At 31.8% G+C, this 23441-nt stretch overlaps 1 protein-coding gene across 1 annotated transcript; it reads left to right on the top strand.

The window, feature by feature from the left end:
* The first annotated feature begins 1289 nt into the window (after positions 1-1289).
* LOC132732915 (uncharacterized) lies at positions 1290-23417 on the top strand. The gene is made up of 7 exons (XM_060719443.1): positions 1290-1425; positions 19484-19546; positions 19804-20434; positions 21337-21600; positions 21996-22265; positions 22482-23035; positions 23229-23417. The coding sequence occupies exons 2-7, from the start codon at positions 19535-19537 to the stop codon at positions 23415-23417; spliced, it is 1920 nt and encodes a 639-aa protein (XP_060575426.1). The 5' UTR covers positions 1290-1425; positions 19484-19534.
* Positions 23418-23441: the final 24 nt, after the last annotated feature.

The raw sequence follows: 23441 nt of genomic DNA, 5'->3' as shown, positions 1-23441 counted from the left end.
TTATAAGAAAGCGACTTTGAGTGAAGATATATATAAAGATGTTCAGCCTTTACGAGTCATTGGTGGGACTACATAATTATTAATGAAAAGGAAAAAAACACATAATATCAGTGTACATTATTATGTGTTTGTTAGGTGCTTGTCTTCAAAACTGTTCTTGTATTATTACATATTCTTGTAAATGCTGTCATTGTACACTTTATTCATGTTATACATGTACGGTCAATGTAACCTCGTATTGTTTCATCAATGTACCTGCTAAAATACTCTCCTGTCGTGCCACTACCGTTCAAATTCTTACTTACGAAGTATATTCACTTACCTACCAAGGCAGCGTACTGCAACAATATATTGCAGTGGTTTAACGAACTACAGTTACATTAAACAAATAATATGCTTAGCTATCCTAAAATCCTCATTCTAACACTATCGGAAATTTTTCTGTATTACAAAGAAGGCCCGAAGCGTGCATTATTTCACAACAATGCACTCGCCAGTCTTATTATCTCCCTGTGTATTTTCACTTTGAGGGCAATGGTCTAACTAAGAAAATGAATCCAAACACCAATATCTTTAATTCAGTCGTTAACGCTGTACAGACGTTAAAAGTGTTGTTTACATGACGTCACAATGTAGCGCCAAACATCAAGTGTAAAACAATCAAATCAAGTACGCTATTTTAATGTCGCAAACGAGTTAAGTTTTACATTTATTCAACTTTTAATAATATGTATTTCGCTTGAAAAGTTATAAATTGAAATAAAATAAACAAACAAAGTTTTATCAACGTTTTCAAAATTCGTTATTCTACACACGGTAGATTTAACGGCAGTGTTGTTTCAACCCACAGGAACAGCCTTTAAAGATCGTTTCTATTGGAAACTCTGAGGTAAAAACAAATCTAACCACCAAACATAAAGTCCAACTTAATAATAATAATTATATTTTTTCTTGACGTGTTAGAATGGAAATAGATATTAATTCTTCTATCATTATTGTATAATAATGCACGTATGTCGTTCAAATACTTTAGTCCTATCGGCCTTCTTGATTATATTACTACGCATTTGAACTCAAACCGTGCATTATTCTACAACAATGCACTCAGAAATGATATCTATTTCCTAATTTTACCTTATCAGAGCAGTATTGCATTGAATTGTCGTAAAGTGTATTGTGTTTAAATAATTAACAAAATTACTTTAAAGGCATAAAGTAACTTACATGATATGTAATGATAATGCGACGATTTTATACATGTTTGTGTGTTCACCTTCAGCTGGACGTATGCAAGGCACGTTTCAAACATAATCTGGTCAAAACTAAACTTGCGTTTGAATTTAATTATGTTTCATGACAAACACTTAAATGTTTTAACCCACAACTGACACTTCACATTTATCATGATTGGACGGTAATAGCAAGGTACGTAATATTTTAGTTAATGTTTTCGACATTAAAGAACGAAATACTTTTTTATGTAAATTATGAAGAAAAAAAAGATAAATCAGTCGCGGCATTGCCAAGTGATTAACGCGTGGGATAGTTTTTCTAGAAATCGCTAGTCGCTTGGGTTCACCCCGTCAGGGCCAAGTCTTTTTTTTCTAAAGCACCCATTACTCAGTACTGATTGGTTCCAGGAAAAGATTCGAAAGTGTGTATTTAAGTAGTTTTCTTAACAATCAAACTAAAAAAAAATCTGTATAAATCAAAGATAAATCAACAAAACGCACCATCGCCCGCACCCAAAAGTGTCTAGTAGCGACGACTAATTAATAAATAAAGGGAGTACATATCCCTTGCGTTTCCTGTCTTTTATCTGTTAACTAAAAATTTATCTAGATAAATTTTTAGTCAAAAGCTAATAATGAATGTTGGTTTCATGTCCATAGCGTTTCTTGTCGGCTATCTGTTAACTGCATATCTATCTAGATAAATTTTCAGTAAATAGATAATGCGGGATGTTTCGGAAATCTTATCTTTTATCTATTATTGTATAAATGAAAATTTATATATGAAAGGTAAATAGGAATTTTTTTGACATATTTCTTGTGTCTGTTTACTGAAAATTTATCTAGATGAATTTTCAATTAATGGCTAATGCGGAATGTTTCGGAAATTACGGAAGCTTATCAGGGCCTTCACTTATCTAAAAATTTCACGTCATGTCAACTTGTTTCTTCTCGTTTTGACCAAAAACGTTCAATGAAGACGTTATGATTAATACGTAATACATAAAACATTCCATGAAGACGTTATGATTAATACGAAATACGTAGAAGTTTTTAATCATTGCAAAAAAAACTTTGTTGAATCACGTGAGCTATTTGTCAATGCGAGTAACGTATTTGCGACTTACTAAATATTTCAGCAAAGTCGTGAAATCAAGAAGTTTCGACAGGATTTTTGTCGAAGAGACAAAAGCTTCAAGCATATCGAGAAAAATTTAGTTGCAATTCCTAAAACCTTCTCATCTTTGTCAGTAAATTTTATTGAGAAATGCAAAAACATCGTATCAATGCGAATAAAAATAAGTCGACTTTGCGAAAAACATCTCACTAACTGTAGGCCCTGATACGCTTCCGTAGAAAATCTGTTTTTTATCTTTTCAATGAAAATTTATATAGATAAATGTTCAGGTAATATGTAATGCGGAATATTTCCGATATCCCTTGTGTCTGTTTCCTGAAAATTTATCTAGATATACAGACAATTATCTGATATTTTTCTTATTAACTAACTTATACAGCATTTATGTAGATCATAATATAATTATCTGTTATTTAACGCGTAACAGAAAACTTTTCTAGATTACCACTGAATGTGTTAAATAATACTAAGAAACGAAGGGATATGTCCGAAATCTTCCACATTATTGTTTAACTAAATATTTATCTAGTAACATAGATGACTTATCTGACACTTAGATTATCATACACAAAAATTTAACGGATAAACAGATAAATTAAATATATGTTATTTAACTGGTAAGTGTTAGCTAGACTGGGGACGTTTTAGTGTTTTTGGAAGTAAGATACTTTATTTATATAACAGAAAACACATCTAGTTAGCCTGATAAATATATGTTATTTATCGTGTTAACACGAAAAGTAAGTAGTTTGTCAGATCGTTACCGCGATAATTATATGGTTATTGATGGCAAAAATATGCCTACATGGTTTGTGGTACTTAGTTCTAGCTCTTTCTCCCTTGTTTTCCATGCTTGGATGGTACAGTAGTCCATTTGAATACTGTATAATCACGTTATGATATGTTGCCTGCTTTTTCAAATTGATTTCTGGCAACTTATCTGTGATATGCAGGCTTAATAACCTTCATCGCCTGTTCTTTATGTCAATATTATGATCTAGATTTAAAATAACTCTTCTTATCCACCAATAAGACCACCAGTCTCAGCCCCCAGTTCACTGGTTTATTCTTTATTGACCCTTCTATGAAAACCACTGATACCCAGTCAACACCTACTTAAATCACACATTTATTATTATTATCTGCTTCATGTATCTCTTTAAAAGTCCTGGCAACTAACAGTACTCACCAATCAATTTACAAAAAAATGCAGAATAATAATTACAATGTAATTCCTGGATATAACCAGTACTTGGATAATTTAAAAGCAATATATCAAAAAAAAATGACAGTTCAAATCAAAATGTCTGAGGGAAAAAATCTAAGTAATTTTATGTAACGAAAAATATCAATAATTGATTCTGTTAATCAATTACCAATGACTTGACAATGCTACACCGTCTAACCAAATAACTTACCAACCAAACAAACGCCAAAAACAAAACAAACCGAAACAAAGACACGATAGCACTTACTTTCAACTCAAGCACACATACTTTCACGCGAATTGGTACTGGGTGTTAATTTGTTAGTTCAGGAGAGTAACAGACAGAAAGATCAGAAGTAGATTTTATGTATATATGAATTCAATACACTGTTACACAATGTAAACAATAAACGCAGTAATAAGAGCCTTAGGTTTTCTAAATATCAATTTCAATGTAAACAAAAATTATTCAAAGACAAAGAAAGTTTTCTAAATATCTATTTGAATACGAGGGGTGTCCCAGAATTACGTGGACTTTTGCTGTAACTCAAAAACTACTGAAAATAAAAACAAACAAAATTAACATGAACAAAATGCAACTTTATTGCATTAGTACAAAAAATTTCAAAGTTGTCCGGCAACTGGATCAGTGTCTGTGGGCAGGGTAATGAGACAAGGGGTAGCGGGTGCGGGGCAGTCCATTCCGACGTTACGACGTCATTCCGGTGGCGTCGCTAGTTGTTAATAAATGCGTGGCGTCGAATGTCAGTTTTTCTCAACATAGTCGCCGCCTAACTCAATACACCTATGGTGTCGATATATCCACTGGTCGTACACCGCCCTGTATAATAATAATAAAGCATACTATTAACTTTTGTTACGATAATAGTGTTAAAGACGACGGTGATAATGCTGACGCCGTATTATTATTATTATTATTATTATTATTATTATTATTATTATTATTTATCATTATTATTTTTATTATTATCATTTTTATTATTATTATTCATTTTATTATCATTATTATTATTATTATTATTATTGTGGAGTCAATTTTGTACGCACAGACAATGTGCGTTAACAAGAGAAATAACTTTTCATGCGCACTGCTTACTATAGCAGTTTGAGTTCACTTTCTTAAAAGCTGAAGCGGATAAATTACGTTTAAAATAATAAATTGTGATTAGCTTAATTTTTAAAAATCATTATTTTAAACACAAAATTATTGCTTACCCTTGAATAGTACTCAGCATTGACCTTGGAGTAAGGCCTGTCCCGATCTATGACGTCATTGACTTCCTTAATTGAAGCCGCAGCCAACGTTGACTTTCTCCCACGAGCTTTGTCGTCTTCAATGTCCTCTCGGCCGTCTCGAAAACACTTATGCCACTTGAAAACGAGTGATCGACAAACAGTAGGTCTCACTTTTGCAATCTTCAAAATTTCCTGCGTCTGTGTTGGCGTCTCCCCAAGATTAACACAAAACTTGATGATAGTCCGATTTTCCGCGTAATCCGTGGACGTCATTTTTTGTTAAATATCCAAGAGCAACGGTTGTCAGTTGTCCGCTGGTAAACAATAACGGAAACAGCTATGACGTCAAAATTTCAACTGAACGTTCATATGCCGTCACTGCATATGCTTACGACGTCGCGCCTTTTATTAGGTATAAATACGCAAGATATACGAAAGTAAAGACAACTTATTATTACAAAATATTGGACTGCCCCGCCCTGCGTATACTGCGTTTCTATAGCGACGTAAAATATAGAGAAGCAATGTTAGAAATTTAAAAATAATGGACATATTCATTAAGGATATGTTAAAGGTATTGTGTACAAATTTGCTAAAAAATGCATTAAAAAATAAAAAAGTTATAATAGCAAAAGTCCACGTAATTCTGGGACACCCCTCGTATATCTATTCTATCAATTTTTTACAAAAATAACCCAGATAAATAATTGCAAATCAATGTAGTCAATTCAATATTAGTAACAAAGTATTTACAAACACAAATTCTATATATACAAATATACTAACAATCACATAATAAATAAACAATAACACTATTTTTAAAAAGATCTATAAAAATGTATGAGAAATAGATTTAAGTATATTATATTTAATATAAACGATCTAATTAAAATGTATGGCCTATCCGATTTTTTTATTATTAATTTTACAAGATCGCGAAATTGTGTGACAAATTTACATTCATGGTATTAGAGAAGTTGAATTCCTTAAGTTTGAACTATATACCAATAGGAAGACCAATGATCCTCGCGGTGACCCGGATTATGCCTCAGAATTATAATTTGAAGAAAATTGTAAGAGGTCCACAAGACACAATTTCTGACAAATTTATATCAGATTTGTATTATCGTCAAGGCTTGATAAATATATTTTAAGTGTTTTCTGTATACAAATAAGGTTTTTTTTAACCCTATTAGGCAGGTTTAATTTTGAACAAACTTGGTAAACAATGTTTTATGCCGAATATCTTAGCTCTTTAGAGAAAAAAGAATTTTTAAGCTGTTTCTGTATAAACCTACATGGAAACACATGACCCATCTTCGCAATGAAACTAATTTAGACCGCAGTGCTATCATTTGAATAAATTTGGTAGAGGTCCATTATAAAATTCTTGATCCTAAATAATATAAGCTTTGACTTTCATTATATGAGCTTCAACTATATACAAGTAAGGGATATCCATGAACCCACCGATATTATGTTTAACTGAACCCCAGGGCTACAATTGAACACACTTGGTAGAGGTCATCAAAACAAATTTTAATGCCAAATATCTTAGTGTTAGCTTTAATTGTTTAGGACCCGGCCTACGTTTAAAAGAGAGGTTATAATTGTGGTTTTCTATAAAAAAATTTAACTTTTCGGGGAGAAATTTTCAAAATATTATATTCGATGTAAAATGTTGTTCTATAACAATAAAAACAATTTGAAATAGAATAAATAATTTATCATTCTAGGAAAGATAAAATCAAAATGTATAAAACAATTGGTTCTTATAATTTAAAAATCAATTGATAGCAGTAATTCAAATTTGAAGAAAGGGGATAATTTATTGTGTAAATAACATTATGTTAAAATTGTTTGTAAACATAGCAATGTGACAATGTGACCACATGGTAATCCATGTTCATGCAATACGTCTAATAAGGTATAACTTACTTGATATAATGTTTTTTCCTTCTAAATTTTGTCATAAAATCAAATTTGCATCTTATAGATTTTAGTTAATATGAATTAAAAATACAAACATTCAGTACATTTCACAATGAAAATGAACAGAAACGACTTGGTTTTATTTCCCACTATTGAAAGTTCATCAATTTTACAGGCACATTAAATTCTAGTCTTAAGGCGACAACAGACACTTTCCGTGGTACTACCATAAATGTCATTTAAACCAACTTATTTTAGTAATAATTGTTTTTTATTTAAATTTTATGCATTAAATGTCTTTGATCTTCATAAAAAAATAACATATTTGAAAAAAATGCCTTTGTAAATTATTGATTTTGATAAAAAAATTCTATAATTTTATAAGGTCATATCAAAGTCATTTTTTTGTCATCAAACTCTTGTAATATAAATATTATTATAAATCTGGGGAACCGTGTCTCAGTTTTTTTTCTATCTATTCTCAAAAAAATATTACGTAACGTCAAACATTTTATGCGACTTTTTTCACAATACATATTATGTAATTAAAGATAACTAAGTCGCTGATTGAGCAAACAAAAATCCATGACACGGTTCCCTTCGTAATTGAATTCCCTTTCATGTGCTTTATACCGCATGTTAATTGCTTGTTTATTAAAAAAGTTATGCCGATTCAAAGTTAGTCCGATGCGCATCAAATGAAGTGTCATAAATCGGCTGTTTTTTCTCAGACCAATACGTTTTCCGTTAAATTATTGCATAACACACAAATATCACACTAAAGGGGGTGACACGGTGCGGTAACATACTATAACAACTTGTTATGGCCCAGTTATATCCGACCAATTAAAAAGTTGCTGATAAATATCATTTTATAACAGAATTTCTTCAAATCTTTACGTGATTTACTGTCCGTCTGGTATCTGTCGCACATGTCACGTGACTATCGGTAAAATTTGAGGCTCTCAGTGGGGTAAAATGGAACGCATTTTACGTTCGTACTGCTTTCGGGTAATCTAATTGTTTCACATTCAATTTATTATTATCTAGCATCATCATCATTATTATAACATTATTATATCAATGTATTCGTTAATACCTGTGTATTCGTGTATGAAATTCCGTTAAAATATAATTTAAAATAACGAAAAACTGACTTTTAAAGTCCGTTTATGGTACGTTGTATAAATAAGAACAGGATATTATATATTTTTGTCCGATCAGTTCATACAAATGCTTGACACAATTTAATAGAAATAAAAGGTATTTCTCGATCAATATGATTTGACGTTCTTGACTTTTATTATCCCGAATTTTATTTATGCACGGCATACATAGATTCAGTTTCCTTTGGGACATATAATAAATTGTGCTCGATTTACTGGTGAACAATATATTCAAACGGTTCACTGAAAATATATTTTGATATCTGTTTTATTGATTCATAAAGAATTAATCATCCGAAGATATCGCAAAAATAATTGTAAAGCGTTCACATAAAAATGTTGTCTGTTTCTTTTGACATTGTTATAAAACGAGGTTGAATGTAAAGCAAGCTCTTGAATCCGTACTTAAGTTCATAAACTCAATATAATGTCTATCAGGTTACGGGATAAATAAATAATTATTTCACACATTATGGATAAAGACAGCTACATTGTTTTAACCATCTCCATATGCGTGCGATTTACCGCTATGCTAATTTTTTTGTTACATCTTGGGCCAACAATTTCCTAATTTATAAAATGGCTACTTAAATGGTAGGCGATATAATGTTCAAATATTTATAAAAGATGTACAGTGTTTTATGATACATGTATAACGAGTAGTATCGACTAATAACAAATACACCGGTAATTCATGGATATATGGAACTACCGATTTTCCTCATTGATGCCTCAATAGGGGGCGGCGCGTTATGGATAATTAACAGGTTACGCGCATAACAGATAAAATGTTATAGGTATCGTTTTTAAACGTTTAAAAACATAGTATCTAGACTAACTGCTTCCAAATTAAATCATGAAATTCAATGTATTTAGAAAAGATTAATAAATCTACTTAGCAAAAAATCTCATTTTAGGTATTTTTAGTGATAATTTACTCCGTTGTCACCTTAAATAGTAATTCTTAATTGACTAAGGTCTGAAACAGTGTCCAGTGTACTGGTGGATTAGAATCATTTTTCTTACGCATTTAAAACACAATCTTGCATTGCATGTTTGTATTGTTGAACGGGAGCAGTGAACGAGAACAGTGATCTTAACATTTCTTTGATGACGATACACAACACATGTCGTCCTTTCCAGCATTGACCAAAACTGTTTTGATCTCTTTTTAATAAAAGTTTATGAGTAGGATTTGGCCTTGACCTCTTTTCCCTTCAAGACTATCCATTTACAGTTTCACATGAGGAAAGAGAACATTATTCACAGGAATCAGTAACATCAGAATCATAAACATTAGTTTCATCTGAACTTTGTCTTGTACTGGTACTATGATTAGCTGTTTCTATGACGGCTCCATCTATATTTCCAGTTTCCTTAGACATAATATGAGCATTGTCCATTACTTCGTAGCTTTCGTTTCTCTTAAATTAGTGACACACTTAAAGAATTCCAAGTATTGAGTTTAAACAGAGGTCAATGGTAAGTTTCTGCTCTAAGGGACAAGAGTTACAACCAGTTAACGTCCAACCAAACATTTATATTGAATAACACAAATAAGTGAAAGCACCAAGCAAAACTAAACCAAACCCCTCCCTGATTTCACAAAAAAAGGTCATCTAAATATAGAAGATGCAAAATATGTCAGTTATGGTAGATACAAATATATATATGAAGTCACAGTTATTGTCAAATATCATTATGTCAGTAACTAATTGGTGTCATCTTTGAAATCAGAAAACAATTTTCTCACATTGTTTGTTCCAGAAACTCTGCAATTATTAGATTATGTACACGTTTATTCGAAATAAGACTTAACAAGCACTGTCATTGCTTTTTTATCATAGTTTTATATGCCAATTAAACACAGAAATGTGATTTTTCATTTTATCTGTGATAAAAGCAAAACAGAAATACGCTTTCTATTTAAAATATACCGGGGGTATAAAAATATATATCAAAAATTATACTATATAGTCGTTTCACATGTATTGAATAATTGATTTTCAGGATCAAAACAGGTAAGCAATTACAAGAAATGATAAATCTGAACCTTTAGCACCAATGTGAAATGTTTAAAGTTAAGTTAAAAAACAGAAAACTTACAAGTGGTGGTCATAAATTTGGCGTACTTTTGTTTACTCTCTAAGAGAAGTTTTGAAGAAACAGTGCACTTAGTTAGCTTTTATTGACCGTCTATCACTGATAAAAAGTTACAAACAATGCAGAAAGAGGGTTAATTTGCATCCGATAAGCCGATGGGGCATTTAATGGAAGGGCATTTGTTATGTTTTTACTATAAACGAATAAGGTAAAGACATGTCCCCTGTTACTGACCAATTTTGACACAATTGCTTTAATTTGAAGAAAGTTTAAGAAGTTTCACTTAAAGCGATGGTTCGTGCCATATATCTACGATATAGCCTTTTGACGTTTTTAAGTATTTACTGTAAGGACAAAATACGACTCCCTGGGTCGGAGAATATTTAGTCTCAAGGTATATAATTTGAACAAAGGCTTTTTTTAAAGATAAAATTGAACACAGAACATTAAGTAAGCTATAGGCTTTGCACTGTCAAAAAGGCGATTTTTTTAGATTTCATTTTTAACTATATATATGTTTTGACCTGCTCCCTTACTTAAGACACTATCGCCTAATATTAATTCATTTTAAGTTCCGTATCTTCCAGTAAAATAATAACTTTACACGAAGGGACAGAGATGGTATGGTTTTGACCAAAAAATATTCATATACAGCCACGCGGAAGCTGTGGGCGATATACACAACAAGGGATGGTAATGATTACTTCTATGAAGTTTATTAAATCCCGCCAGGAGTAGTACCTGTGAAAGCTTGACAGGATTTTCCTATTTATAGCTCTGCCGCCCAGTTTGTTCAGTGAAACAGAACGTGCCGGTCAAATGCATATGAAGGGATGGTACTGATCACAACTATCTAGTTTCATTGAATCCCACATGCAGTTCAACCTGCGAAAGCCTGACAAAGTTATACTATTTATAGCCCTAGCGGTCATTTCGTGCAGCGGACGGAAAGTTCCGGTGAAATGCACAACTATGGATGGTACTGATCACCTCTGTGAAGTTTCATTGATATAAATTACACCAGCAGTTTGACCTGTAAAAAGTCGACAATATTTTTCAATTTCTAGCTAGGGTGGTCTTTTGTGAAGTCAAACGGAACGTTATGTGCGATGTGCACATCTAGGGATTGAACTGATGACTCCTATGAAGTTGAATTCAAATCCCACCAGCAGTGTCCTGTGAAAGCCGGACAACATTTTTCTTACTTTCACTCTGGCATCCATTTTGTGCAGCGGGACGTGCCAACGATATGTAAACAAGGGATAGTATTGATAACTTCTGTGAAGTTTCATTGAAATCCGAACAGCAGTTTAACCAGTGAAAGCCGGACAGAATTAACAAGTTAAAATGACGAGGGCGCGGAGCAAAAACGCGCATATTAGTGAGGGCGCTGGGCGAAGTTTGATAAATAAAACGTCGAAGTCGTGTTCAAGTAAAGGTCGAACTCGATTTTTGGATTGACACATGAATACTAGAATAATCTTAGGAAAATACATATTGACAAGCCGGACGAGTGATTATTCTAGGGTAGTTTAATGGATATATTAATTTGTGGGAAAGAAGTATTTCCTTCTTGTTTTACAGATATTTCCAGCTTTATAAAACATGAAGAGTTAATAATTATTAATTATTTTTTCACATTTTACTTAAAATGTTACGCAACAAGAGGTCATGTCCTTTCGTTGCAAGAGATCAAAATTAAACTTTATTTCCTTTAACTATTTATTCACAGTAAGGTTATGGTATTTTGCGGTTAGAAAGACATAAAAGGCCGGGGGGATGTACTATTCGCCGGTCTCCTATCGGTAATTCCCGGTCTCTCTCGGTCTCTTTTGACCGGGATTTACTTGAGACCGGCGAATAGTATCACACGTTTATAACAGTATACATGTATTTTATCATTTTAAAAATGTTAAAAAATCGCCATTTAACGTGATTATGATAAAAAATATTCATATACCGAAAAAGATCTAAGGAATTATTTTATATATATTATTTTTATCTATTAAGTTAATTGATTATTTTGTCATTTCATTATTTTTTCATTATGTCTTTGTGTACTGATTTATTCATCTTTTTATTTACTTATTACTTTTTGCATTCAGTGTATTCCCAAGACATGTATATATACATTAATTTTTTTATTCTGTATCTCGTAAATATCGGTCAAAAAAGACCGGGAGAGACCGGAGACCGGAAGCGACCGTACCGGAGACTAGTATATCTACGAAAGGCCGGTGTCGCGTGATAATCACACGGGCGTAATATTACTACGGTTTATACATGTTTTTTAAAAATTGCCTGTGACTTTGTTAACAAACAAAGCCCTTTGAAAATTAGTATAAATCTTAAGCATAGAACAATTGTTTAGGTGCATGAATTTGAGTATTCTGACAGTATTTATTTTCTTCAGAATATATGCGTGAAATTGAGCTAAATCGCATAAATTTGCATCTTTCATAGGGCATTTTGAAAAAGAAACAAAACATGCAAGGTTCTAAAAGTATTAATTTGATGAAAATAAATGCTTTTTAAACTTGTCAGGGGATTGAAACTTTGTTTCTTGTCCACTGTTTTATTTCTAAATGGGCTAGAACTAATCTTAAGCTGTAGTTGAAAATGGCCAATTTCTCCGAAAACTACGTCAAATTACCCGAAAATTTTGCCCGAAAGGGTACTTCACTGTAAAACTTGTTATTCATAACAATACACATTTATTCAAAAGAATAAAGGTATAATAACTTGATCCGTATTCTAATATCCACAATTCAATGATCGGTTGTAACTAACATTCGCCATAAATATAGATTTAACACGATTTAAAGCGGCTAGTATCCTCCGTCCGTTTTTGAAAATGGCGGACAAATCCTGTTGAAATCTGATCTATGTACTTTCTTTCGACTAATTAGGTACGTTTGCATAATTGTTACCGTTACAACTCTTAAAACTCAAATCGAGCGTAACAAAAGTGTGTTCGTCCTTAAATTGAAACAAGAGCTGTCGGTAGGACAGCAACGCCCGACTATTCTTAGTGCTTGATGGTAAAAAAAATGCTTGATACAGTTACATCCTCCTGTTTACAGGTTGGGGTCATGATGGTGAACAAGTGTGCAAAGTTTCAAAGCCATATGTCAATGGACTTTAAAAATATTTGAATTATTACAAAAACTTTAACGTAAATTTTAAGGCGAAAAAAGGGGCATAATTCTGTCAAAATGCTTGATAGAGTTACCTCCTCCTGTCTACAGGTTGGGGTCATGATGGTGAACAAGTGTGCAAAGTTTCAAAGCCATATGTCAATGATGGACTTTGAAAATATTTGAACTATTACAAAAACTTTAACATAAGTGGTTACGCCGACGCCGACGCAGACGCCGACGCCGACGCTCGGGTGACTACAATAGCTCTACTTATTCTAATCGAATAGTCGAGCTAAAAAGACAGTCTTCATTAACAAACTCAAGCCATTTTAACGGTATCGACGTAGATACAGTTAAGTAATTTTTACAGAACATGCTTGCTTGTTTTTTGAATGGAGAGAACAAACACGTATGTTACTAAGAACTTTGTATGGAGCTTAAACGTGTTCAATAAACAGTATAAGTATTGTCACTGCCATTTTCAAGATACTTAGAACTTAGCTTGTTTTTTCTTTCTTTACACTTGATATCATTGGTTAGGACATTATGTTATTCGGCCGATTTTATTCACGGCCGATAAATGTAAAGTTAATGGAATTAGCGCCCGTGGGTTCTGGTGATACCTTTCATAAGTAAATTAGCCATAAGCAAGAATTAAAGGAAAGATGTTAAAGCTTCTTGAAAAATATAAATCGCTAACTTATCAAAGTTTATACAGCCATGATTATTGTATTTGCCACATGAGTAAAGGTACGTATTGTAACTACAACGCCTTCAGAAACTCAATATAGTCTTAGTATGACAAATTATAGCAGGCAGTTTCTATACATAATATTATGAAAGGTACTTCAATATGATCCATCACGTGACCAGTCGGTATAACTAGCAGTTCGTGGATCTAAAAATATCTGATATAAAACTGAATAACAATTAATAAGACAACTAAAACAAATTTTATGTGCCTGTTGATAATAAATCGCAATTAACGCTGCAGCAATAAATTGAAATTGTGGAATTCAATACAAATTCAATTTAAATGTGTTTGCACATTTTATTAACATTGATTTTATTTATCGTACAACTATAACTATCAAACTGACGAAACAACTATCAATCTCAAGCAGAAGACAAGCAGACTAAACATCATCATTCATCTGAAACGTGCATACATTCTTTCGATCGTTACCGCCGTTTGATATTCAACAATGTCTGTCGACGCAGATTTGTAGAACTTTTCAAAATATACATTTAGATGATTATATCTAGTACATGTTATATTGGCAAATAAAAGTTCTCTGAACTTGTGTCAGTAAGAGGAATGTATCTGACTTCATAATGTTGAACTCAAAATACGTATGGGTGAAAAAAGTCAAAATGGATGCGCTTACCTCGTGTGCAACAAATCTGTATATAAAAGCAATAGTTTTTATTTTAATATGTTTAGTTATGGTTTATGGTGCCTGTGTTAAGAAGATAAAGCTGTTACAGAACATCCGTCCATTCTTATTTCATATATGTATCATCTATTGTTGTTTTTCAAGAGATTGGAGTGAATTTAAAATCGTTTTTATTGATCAATGTATATGCATTTACTTTAATCTGTAATTAAATCTCAAATAAGGACAATGAACAATGAGAAGGTATATAAGAATTGAAATCTATAAATCTATAATAAAGAATTTTTTTTTCAAAAATATCTCTTCACTTTAGTACAATTGTTCATAATGATATATATTATTTAAGAAATAAAGATAGGAAAAATCAAACCAGGGGATCACTCGATTTATATACATTTTCATTGGAAAACACGTGTGTCTCTCTTTGTGAAACTACGAAGTTCTGAGCTACAAATGTGATATCAATCATGCCCATTGAATAAATATTGACCCTGTCCAGGTTAAACTGAAATTATGCCCATCTCAGTGTACATGGAGGGTGTTTCAATCAATTGCACTCCTACAATTTGAACTTTGATTATGTATAGCTTTCAAATAACAAATCCCTCTAAGGATACTATGTTTGGCTTATTTCGTCCCAAGCACCTAGTTAATCATCTCGATATTAGTGATTTATATGTAAAAAGCTAACGGTTTCTTTTTGCCGGGCCCTTTTTTGGAAAATGTAACCCATATTTTACTCGCTTTAGATAACTGTTACGTATATTAATTTCTTTTAAGGCCTCCTTTAAAACGTTGCAAAGTTTTGTTTCGTTTTATTGTTTTAATTGTTTTGTTGTTGTTTCACTTTTTTTGTAAAAATGCATGGATATTTGCATTCACCATGGATACTTTTGTCATTGTCTTGCTATTTAAAGTGCTTAAAACGTTTAATTCAAACAAATGCTTAACGAGCCATTGTTATAATCATTATTGAAAACTCTTGTAACTTTTTTTGCAACGGCAATTTTAAAATAACACGATTTTTTAAAAAGCATTTTGTCTAATTTTCTGAACTGAAATTAATCATAACTAACGTCATCATTAACATTATACTCATCATAAGCATCATCCTAATCATAATAAGCGTCGCCGTTGCTATCATCATCATACTCATAATAGTATAACGATGATCATTCAATACTTTTATCCAAATATTATTAAAGAACATTTTGCTGTTGGGGCGTTCAATAGCAGTCATGTTCACTGACAAATTTACAGACCATTAACATTTTGTACACTGAACAACAATACTGAAATATGATTCTATATTTTATGTCGCATTAGACATGATATTGCTGCAATGCATATATATAATATTTCGTTTGTCATACATGGACCTCTGGCCATTTCAAAGCGCACGGTATTTGGATGGGTCAAAGCTTAAAAATCTAGGAAATGGTGTCTCAGGGATGACTGCCGTTTAGGTAGGCCTTCAACATCGTTTCCCATGGCAAGCATTGCTGCTGTGAAGGTTATAACAAAGCATGGTTACGGATTTATTTGTACTGCAATATCAGAAAGACGTATTCATTTCATTTTAACCGAGCGTTTGGTCAAAGAAAGGTTTGCTCCAGATGAGTACCCGATTTGCCCACAAAGGAGCAAAAGTAACAGCGCCCGCCTATAGTATGCCCATGGTATTCTAAAAACATACAAAAACCGCCATTTTCAGGCTATTTCTTCATTGCTGGCAGGTGATTAAAGTTGTGTGCATGTGTTTGAGTTACAAAAAGGGTCGATAACAGTGTTTTTCGAAAAGATAAAAAGGTCTTTTATTTCAAAAAGGGATAGTACAGAGATTATTTTTTTGTTCCAATGGAGAATACGCTCAATTGCCTTATTAATCTCGTCATACAGTCTCATGCTCCTTATGCGCTTGATGTATGTCCCTGCGACTTGTTTCTGTTTTCAAGGCTTAAAATATACCTTCTGGTAAAAGAAATACGTCTCTTAGCAACGCAATGTTTCAGTGTCTGCAACAATTCCTAAAACAATACTATTATTCAGCTTTTCTAAACTGGACCGAAAGATAACAAAAATGTAGTTTGGTAGGGGATGCATACACCATTCTCATAAAACGTAACAGATACAAAATTTTGACCCAGTAACAGAACCTATTGAATGACCATCGTAATCGCCATTATTGTTTCCGAACGCGGCTCAAAAATAATGTCGGATAAGTAGTCAACCATTTGCGGAGAAAATCAGAACTACTTATTTTCATGAAAGCTAGATAGGTGGAAATAGAACCAAGATATAACCAAATAAAATATTTTTAAAGTTTGAAATGGCAAGTTAGTAGATATCTGCCATGATAGTACTTTTATTGTTCCAGCACACATTTACAAAAGTAAAACAAACAAGAAAATGCATTGGAAACACATTCATTTTATCACAAGTATATATTATATAAACTATCACTCTATGCTACAAAAGATGTGATATTTACAGCAAAATCTTAATTGTATCTTAAAGTTATACAATGCATATAAATAAGTGAATGCCAACCGAATGGTGTTATGTCTTATTTTAAAGATCACTTTTTAAAAGTGGTCCGTCGCCTCCTATAACACACGAGCTATGTTGTCATTTTCAAAGCAAATATTCGGTTTTTATTTTCCTACCTTTTAAATCTGTCAAGAATTAATAAAATAATGTATGTTTTGTTGAGAAACTTTAAAATCACTTTGCTGTTCAAAAAGGGGAATGTTACGAATATTTAGAATTAAGAGTTTATCTGGCGTGCTTTTGACGAAAATGCATTGTTAAATATTTGCTCAGTACACATGACAAGATCTTCAACAGTTAAATTCTATATAAAAAGTAAAACCAACTTACCTAGCTTGATAAGTAGTAATGATGTTCTATATAAAACGAGTTCCTGCTATTCAGACTAGGCCTGCTTTATGTTTCCCATAACACTTCAAAACATTGTGATTGAAATAAATAGTACTACGCCTGATTTAAATGTATACGAAATAAAAATCTAAATCCTTTAATTAGAAAGGAATACTGTTTAGTTAGTGAAATTGTTTTTTATTAAGAATAAACAAGGTACCAATGCCATATACAAAATATTTAACAATAACACTGAAAAACCAACAAATCAGATTAAATGGCAACATAAATTTTCAGTTGAACAAAACAAATGGAAATCTTATTATAGTTTGCCGTTTAACAACACCAAAAATACTAGTGCACAATGGCTACAATTTAGAATACTACATAGAATATTATCAGTAAATGAGTACATTTTCAAACTAAAATTGAAAGACTCCCCACTTTGTTCTTATTGTAATGTAGAAAATGAAAGCATTGAGCATCTCTTTTGGTCATGTTTCATACATCTAGACTCCAATCTAGGCTTCTCAATAGAGGTAAAATTAGTATGCGACAGAAATAATGTACAAATGCAAGTGAATGAAAGAAAAACTATCCTAGGTACAAACAATATACCACTGTATAATACATTACTATTAATAAAACAGTTCATTTTTTAAAGTAGATTTTTAAATGGAACTTTGACATTCCCTAGACTCAAATTTTTTCTTCAATTTTAATAAAATTTAATCAGAAATATAGCTTTCAAAAGAAATACATTATCAGATTTTGAAAAAGAATGGAAAATTGTCAAAAATATTTTTCAGGACGCCTCAGACTAAGTTTATATTTAAATATTTTTCTTTTAGCAAAGAAAATTCTACCAATGGTTCATGTAACAAAGGTGGGCAAGTTTTTGTGTGGGGGGGGGGTTTGTTGTTGTTGTTTTTTGTCATTGTATACAGTTTATAATTATACATGAAATGACATTGTAAGATGCTGTTTGGGATGCCCTCGACCCTTCAGCATCATTTGACGAGGACAATAAAAAAATTGTTTTTGAACATTTTCTCTATAGTTATACACATGGTTGGGTTAAGGCCCGTGACTTATGTAATTGACATATACTCTACAAATTTAACAAAAGTTCATAACAAGAAACAATATTAGCTACAATTTCGGAGGTACATAATCTTTTTTTGTTTCATTTCATTTAAACTGTATTTTTCACGGAAAGATTTCATACAAGATACATGTTTGTTTTTGGTATATTATAATTGACATGAACTATACAGGCGATGAATTAACTGCAGTCTTTCTGAAATTGTTCGAGATAAAAAACAAAAACACAGTACACTGCCCTGTAACGAAAATATCACGGGAAACGTCACTGTGAATGAAAATATGTGTAGCAAAATCTTCAGTATAGCAATTCAAAAGTTTCAATCAGAGATACAATATTTTGTGACCTTATTTGAGCTGATATAACAGTAAAGTAGTGGAGTTACATTTCACTGACTTTTATAGGTTATTTGGTTAAACGATTTCAAACAATAGCTTCTTCAACAGGAAAATATGACAGATAACCATATACACTTTATATTACAAACTGTAGAATATATGTATGAACTGTTAAAAGTATTGATATCCAAGACAATGTTGTTTAAAACCAAAGTCGGTTGTAAAAAGGACATAAAAGTTTGTAACAATAAAACTATCATCCCGGGGAAATGCTGATGGTTTCAGAATTTTACGAGGGACGGTATCTTAACTGTTTCTCACAAACCTATGTGTTTTATTATCATTTCATTACCCCGAATAAATACCGAATTTTCAACCAACTGTTACAAATCCGAACATGCATTAAACGAATTCTTACAATGCACTATTGAACTCCAGAAGTTACACTTACATTTAAATTTATGCATATATTTAAATTTTTGTTGTTGTTATTGTTATTATTATCATTTTATTATTATAATTATTATTATTATTATTATTATTATTATTATTAGTGAAATAAAATATTGATGATTGTTCTATCTTCAGAGACAGTCACATATCATCTTGATCAGACAAATGGGAATTTAAACAAATGAGATGGAACCATCGGTAATGTTTATCATAATTTTTGTATTTACATTCCTTTATAGATTACGCATAATATATAGTTGCAAAATAATTGTTATTACTTTTTCTTACCTTATTGATATGCTTGTTTTGCTGATTTTTTGAATTATCCAAACGGAATTTTATGGTATTTTCAAGCAAAAAGCGGACAAGGTTGCACAAAATGAAATATCAAATCGAATTTTGAAATTCATCCATAGGAAATCAAACCTCTAAAACTATTCTAATCATTGTTACAGAAGAGCTGTGATATCACTAGAGGGCATGAACACTACCTTTATCATATATTATTACTGGAACAAGCTTCGCATATCGCATTGAAGGCCATAATTAAAAGGGAAGAGACAAAATGTGGAAAAAGTATTGGTATTGTGCTAAATGAGAATAGAGATGCTTTTAAAACCCAGTACGAAACAGAGTTTCTTCAATTAATTCAAAAAGATGATGTCAATGACGACATTGATACGTGGGACACACTTCAATTATGTGCTGTGACATTAGTTTTGTTTAAATCTGATCTAACTGAACCAGGAGTTAAAGCCATTCAATGTATATATGATCAGAGGAAAGATATTGAACAATACGCCGAATGTGCCTTCCTAACATTCAATACCTACAACGAGAAAAAGAATTTATTGCACAAACAATTACTCGAGTTGATAACGCTCATAGACGCCCAAGCTAATATTGATTGTAAACGTATGATGTTTTCATTTGAATCAAAATCAATGAAATTAAGCGAAACACTGATTGACAAAATAACACAGACAAATGATATTAAAACACATCTTAAAATTGCAATTGATGTAGATGTCGCTACAGAGAATGGTATGATTGGCGAAGAGAACCACCAAAAGCTCCAGACCAATGGTATGTATTTGTGTTACAGTATGAATTTAATTTTATTCATATGGTTATTTTGTATCCAAATACATTACTTCATGAACATGTTTATATGCAAGTTTTCAAATAGTGTTAATCTTTAGCTATAGCGATATTATTGTTTTAGATAGCCAGGATCGAATATAAAATTAAGTGAGTGTGTATATTCTAAATTTGTATTCAACATGAGTCAAACTGATACAATGCATGGTCAATCAAATGATATATAATACAATTATATGCTATATGCAAAGTATATCATAAAATATGAGACATTCTTCAATTTGATAATGACACAAGCAGTATAACGCCTCTGGTAACAGTATTTTTACGAGGGATGATATTTTTACTGTTTCTCACAAAGCCATTTATTATTTATTTTATTACCCCGAACGAATAATGCAATGATCTGAAAACTTCAACTAAATCTACCTGTAACAAAATTGAACTAAGATTAACAATAACTCAACTGTCCTTGCCTTACAAGTTGTAAGAGGACTCAAAACAATCAATAATTCAACCAAAAGACAAATAGTACGAGAAATACTTTCAAGATGCAAACAACTAAAATTTCTGTCTTTCAATAAGTTATCTGGTAATTGCCCTTCGTGGTGAAATTCGAAAAATAAGAGGTTGAATAGAGAAAAACGAATGGCTTCCATATTTGTTTAAGAAAATAAACCAAGTGACCCGATTTTATACTCTAAAAAGTAATATTACCTATGTAACAGTACACATTTTTTATTTACGTACTTCAGTTGCATTGATTGTATGAATAACTGCCAGTGACTTATGGGAAATTAAGATTTCCAAAAAGTGAGGGGTAATAATAAACAATAACTTGATATAGCTGAATTATAATCTTATAAACAAAATATAATATACTTCAGGCCAAATGTTCACTGAAGAACTTCAGAACAAATATGTCTACATCAATGATTCGGCTATTTTGACATGTAAACTCAACCTTCCAACAGATGAAAATGTTGAGTGGAGGAAAGATAACAAGCCGGTTGAAATTTCAAATAATGTTATGGTCATGAGCAAGAATGGCAATCATTGGTTAGCGATTTCCCGTGCATCATTGGAAGATACGGGTCAATATTCGTGTGTATGTGGCCATATTTCAACTACAGCTGAACTTACTGTTATAGGTACGCTTTAATCGAATTATAACAATAATGCTCGTGTTCTGTTTCAATGCTTAGAAACAGATAAAGAAATAGTTATACCTTACCATGGCATTTACTATTTATAACTTTCAAGTTTTTATATCTAGAAAGCAAAAAATTTAATTATAACATTGAGATCTTTGATTAGGCTTTAACTTTAGTTTGATTGGCAATCTAACATTTTTAAATATAATTTGTAACTGAACAGTTAAAATCGAAATAGGAATAATCAAGATAGTAATTGATTAAGTGAAATGTAATTGTATGACAGGTAACATTGGCGAATGTTAGCAACAGTTTATTCCATAATGATCGAAGCAATTAATTACAAATCAAGTGTGATTCGTTTAATTATCATTATGTAATTCATTTGACAGATGAAGCATTAAGTGTGGTCGTTGATTTGCCTACCAAAATTGAGGTTAGCGAGAATAGAAACATTGATATAGAGTGTAAGGTGAACCTTCTCACGAGTAAACCTGTTTGGCGATACAAAGGGGGAATTCTACAATCATCTGGTAGAAAGGTTATACAAGCAAATGGTACTACCCACAAATTGAAGATCATGAATGTAAAACTACACGACGAGGGTGAATATACAATTGACTTTGGAAATGTCTCATCTAAAACAACAGTTCAAATACAAGGTAAACATATATAAATGTTATCTTTGTTTTTGTAATACCGACACTATTAATAGTTGGTTTTAATCTCTATCAGGTCCTTTACATAAAAGTCGTTAATTTATTCAATAGGTTTGGGTAATAGCTGATAAATCTTAAAAGCAAACAATGCAATTAATTTAATACCAATTCGACAGATACCAGAAAATCATTGATGCAATTTTCTTCAATGTATTTTAGTGGAAACAGACCTTATCCACAGAAGACAGATAACACAAGAAGTGTACAGAAATTGGATGAGAGGAGCTCTAGCGTTAAAATATTTGAAAATAGGTTTAGAGGATTTTTCCGAAAAGGTTGTTGCCAAACATCATAATGATCTAATGAAAACTCTTGGAAATACATGCAACACTTGTACAGAGAGAAGTCTTCTCCCACATAAACAAGATCAATGCCCACGGCAAGGAAAACATCAATGTTTATGTACTAAGATTCAGAAAAAAAAGTCAAGACTATTGTGTCCAAATGGGGGATTTTGTGGCAACGTTTATAATAAAATAGTTTGTAATCATCGCTTTCAAGATCCATCATTCACGAACACGGATGTCCAGAAATGGAGCAGTGATCCATGGAGTGTTGCTACATGCTTTATAAATACTACTGGCTACAAAGACAAACAATCAGCTAAAGACGTCGACTGCTCTGGTTTACTTAGTATGTGTATAAACAACATTTATATAGAAATGATGCTTGGAGAAGTTATCATCGATGGGAAAATAGATGCGTTTGCACAGGTAAACATCTCAACCACAGTTATCATCTGTTGTTGGTTGTTATCTCAATTGAACATTCTTTGATATTTAGCCTTTAAAGTGCAATTCTAGAAAAGCCTTTTCGAATTGGCTTTAAAGTTGCTTAATTTGTAAATAGAGTGTTTTAGCAACAAATTAAAATGAGAATTAAAATATTGAAGTTTTATTTTTATAGGCACGGGCAGCGCGGAATGATATTCTTCACAGTCCAAACTATGAACTTTCTGAAAATCAACTAAACAAGTTTATCAAAATGTTTAAAGAAGTACTAGAAATCAAGGACAAACATGGCAATACACCTCTGAAAGGGGAGCCAGGCGTTGTAAATGCCTTACATTTACTAGATAAGGTAACTATCCTATAAGAGTAATTATAAAGACAAAATTTG

Source organism: Ruditapes philippinarum, unplaced genomic scaffold, assembly GCF_026571515.1.
Source record: "Ruditapes philippinarum isolate M1 unplaced genomic scaffold, ASM2657151v2 ctg2619_1_1_1_1, whole genome shotgun sequence".
In the NCBI taxonomy this organism is placed as follows: domain Eukaryota; kingdom Metazoa; phylum Mollusca; class Bivalvia; order Venerida; family Veneridae; genus Ruditapes; species Ruditapes philippinarum.
This window is presented reverse-complemented; position numbering and strand designations above follow the sequence as displayed.

Coding starts and splice junctions, on each gene's coding strand:
- LOC132732915 (XM_060719443.1), top strand. Junction 20,435..21,336: donor CCAAAAGCTCCAGACCAATG/GTATGTATTTGT, acceptor AATATACTTCAG/GCCAAATGTTCACTGAAGAA. Junction 21,601..21,995: donor AGCTGAACTTACTGTTATAG/GTACGCTTTAAT, acceptor TTCATTTGACAG/ATGAAGCATTAAGTGTGGTC.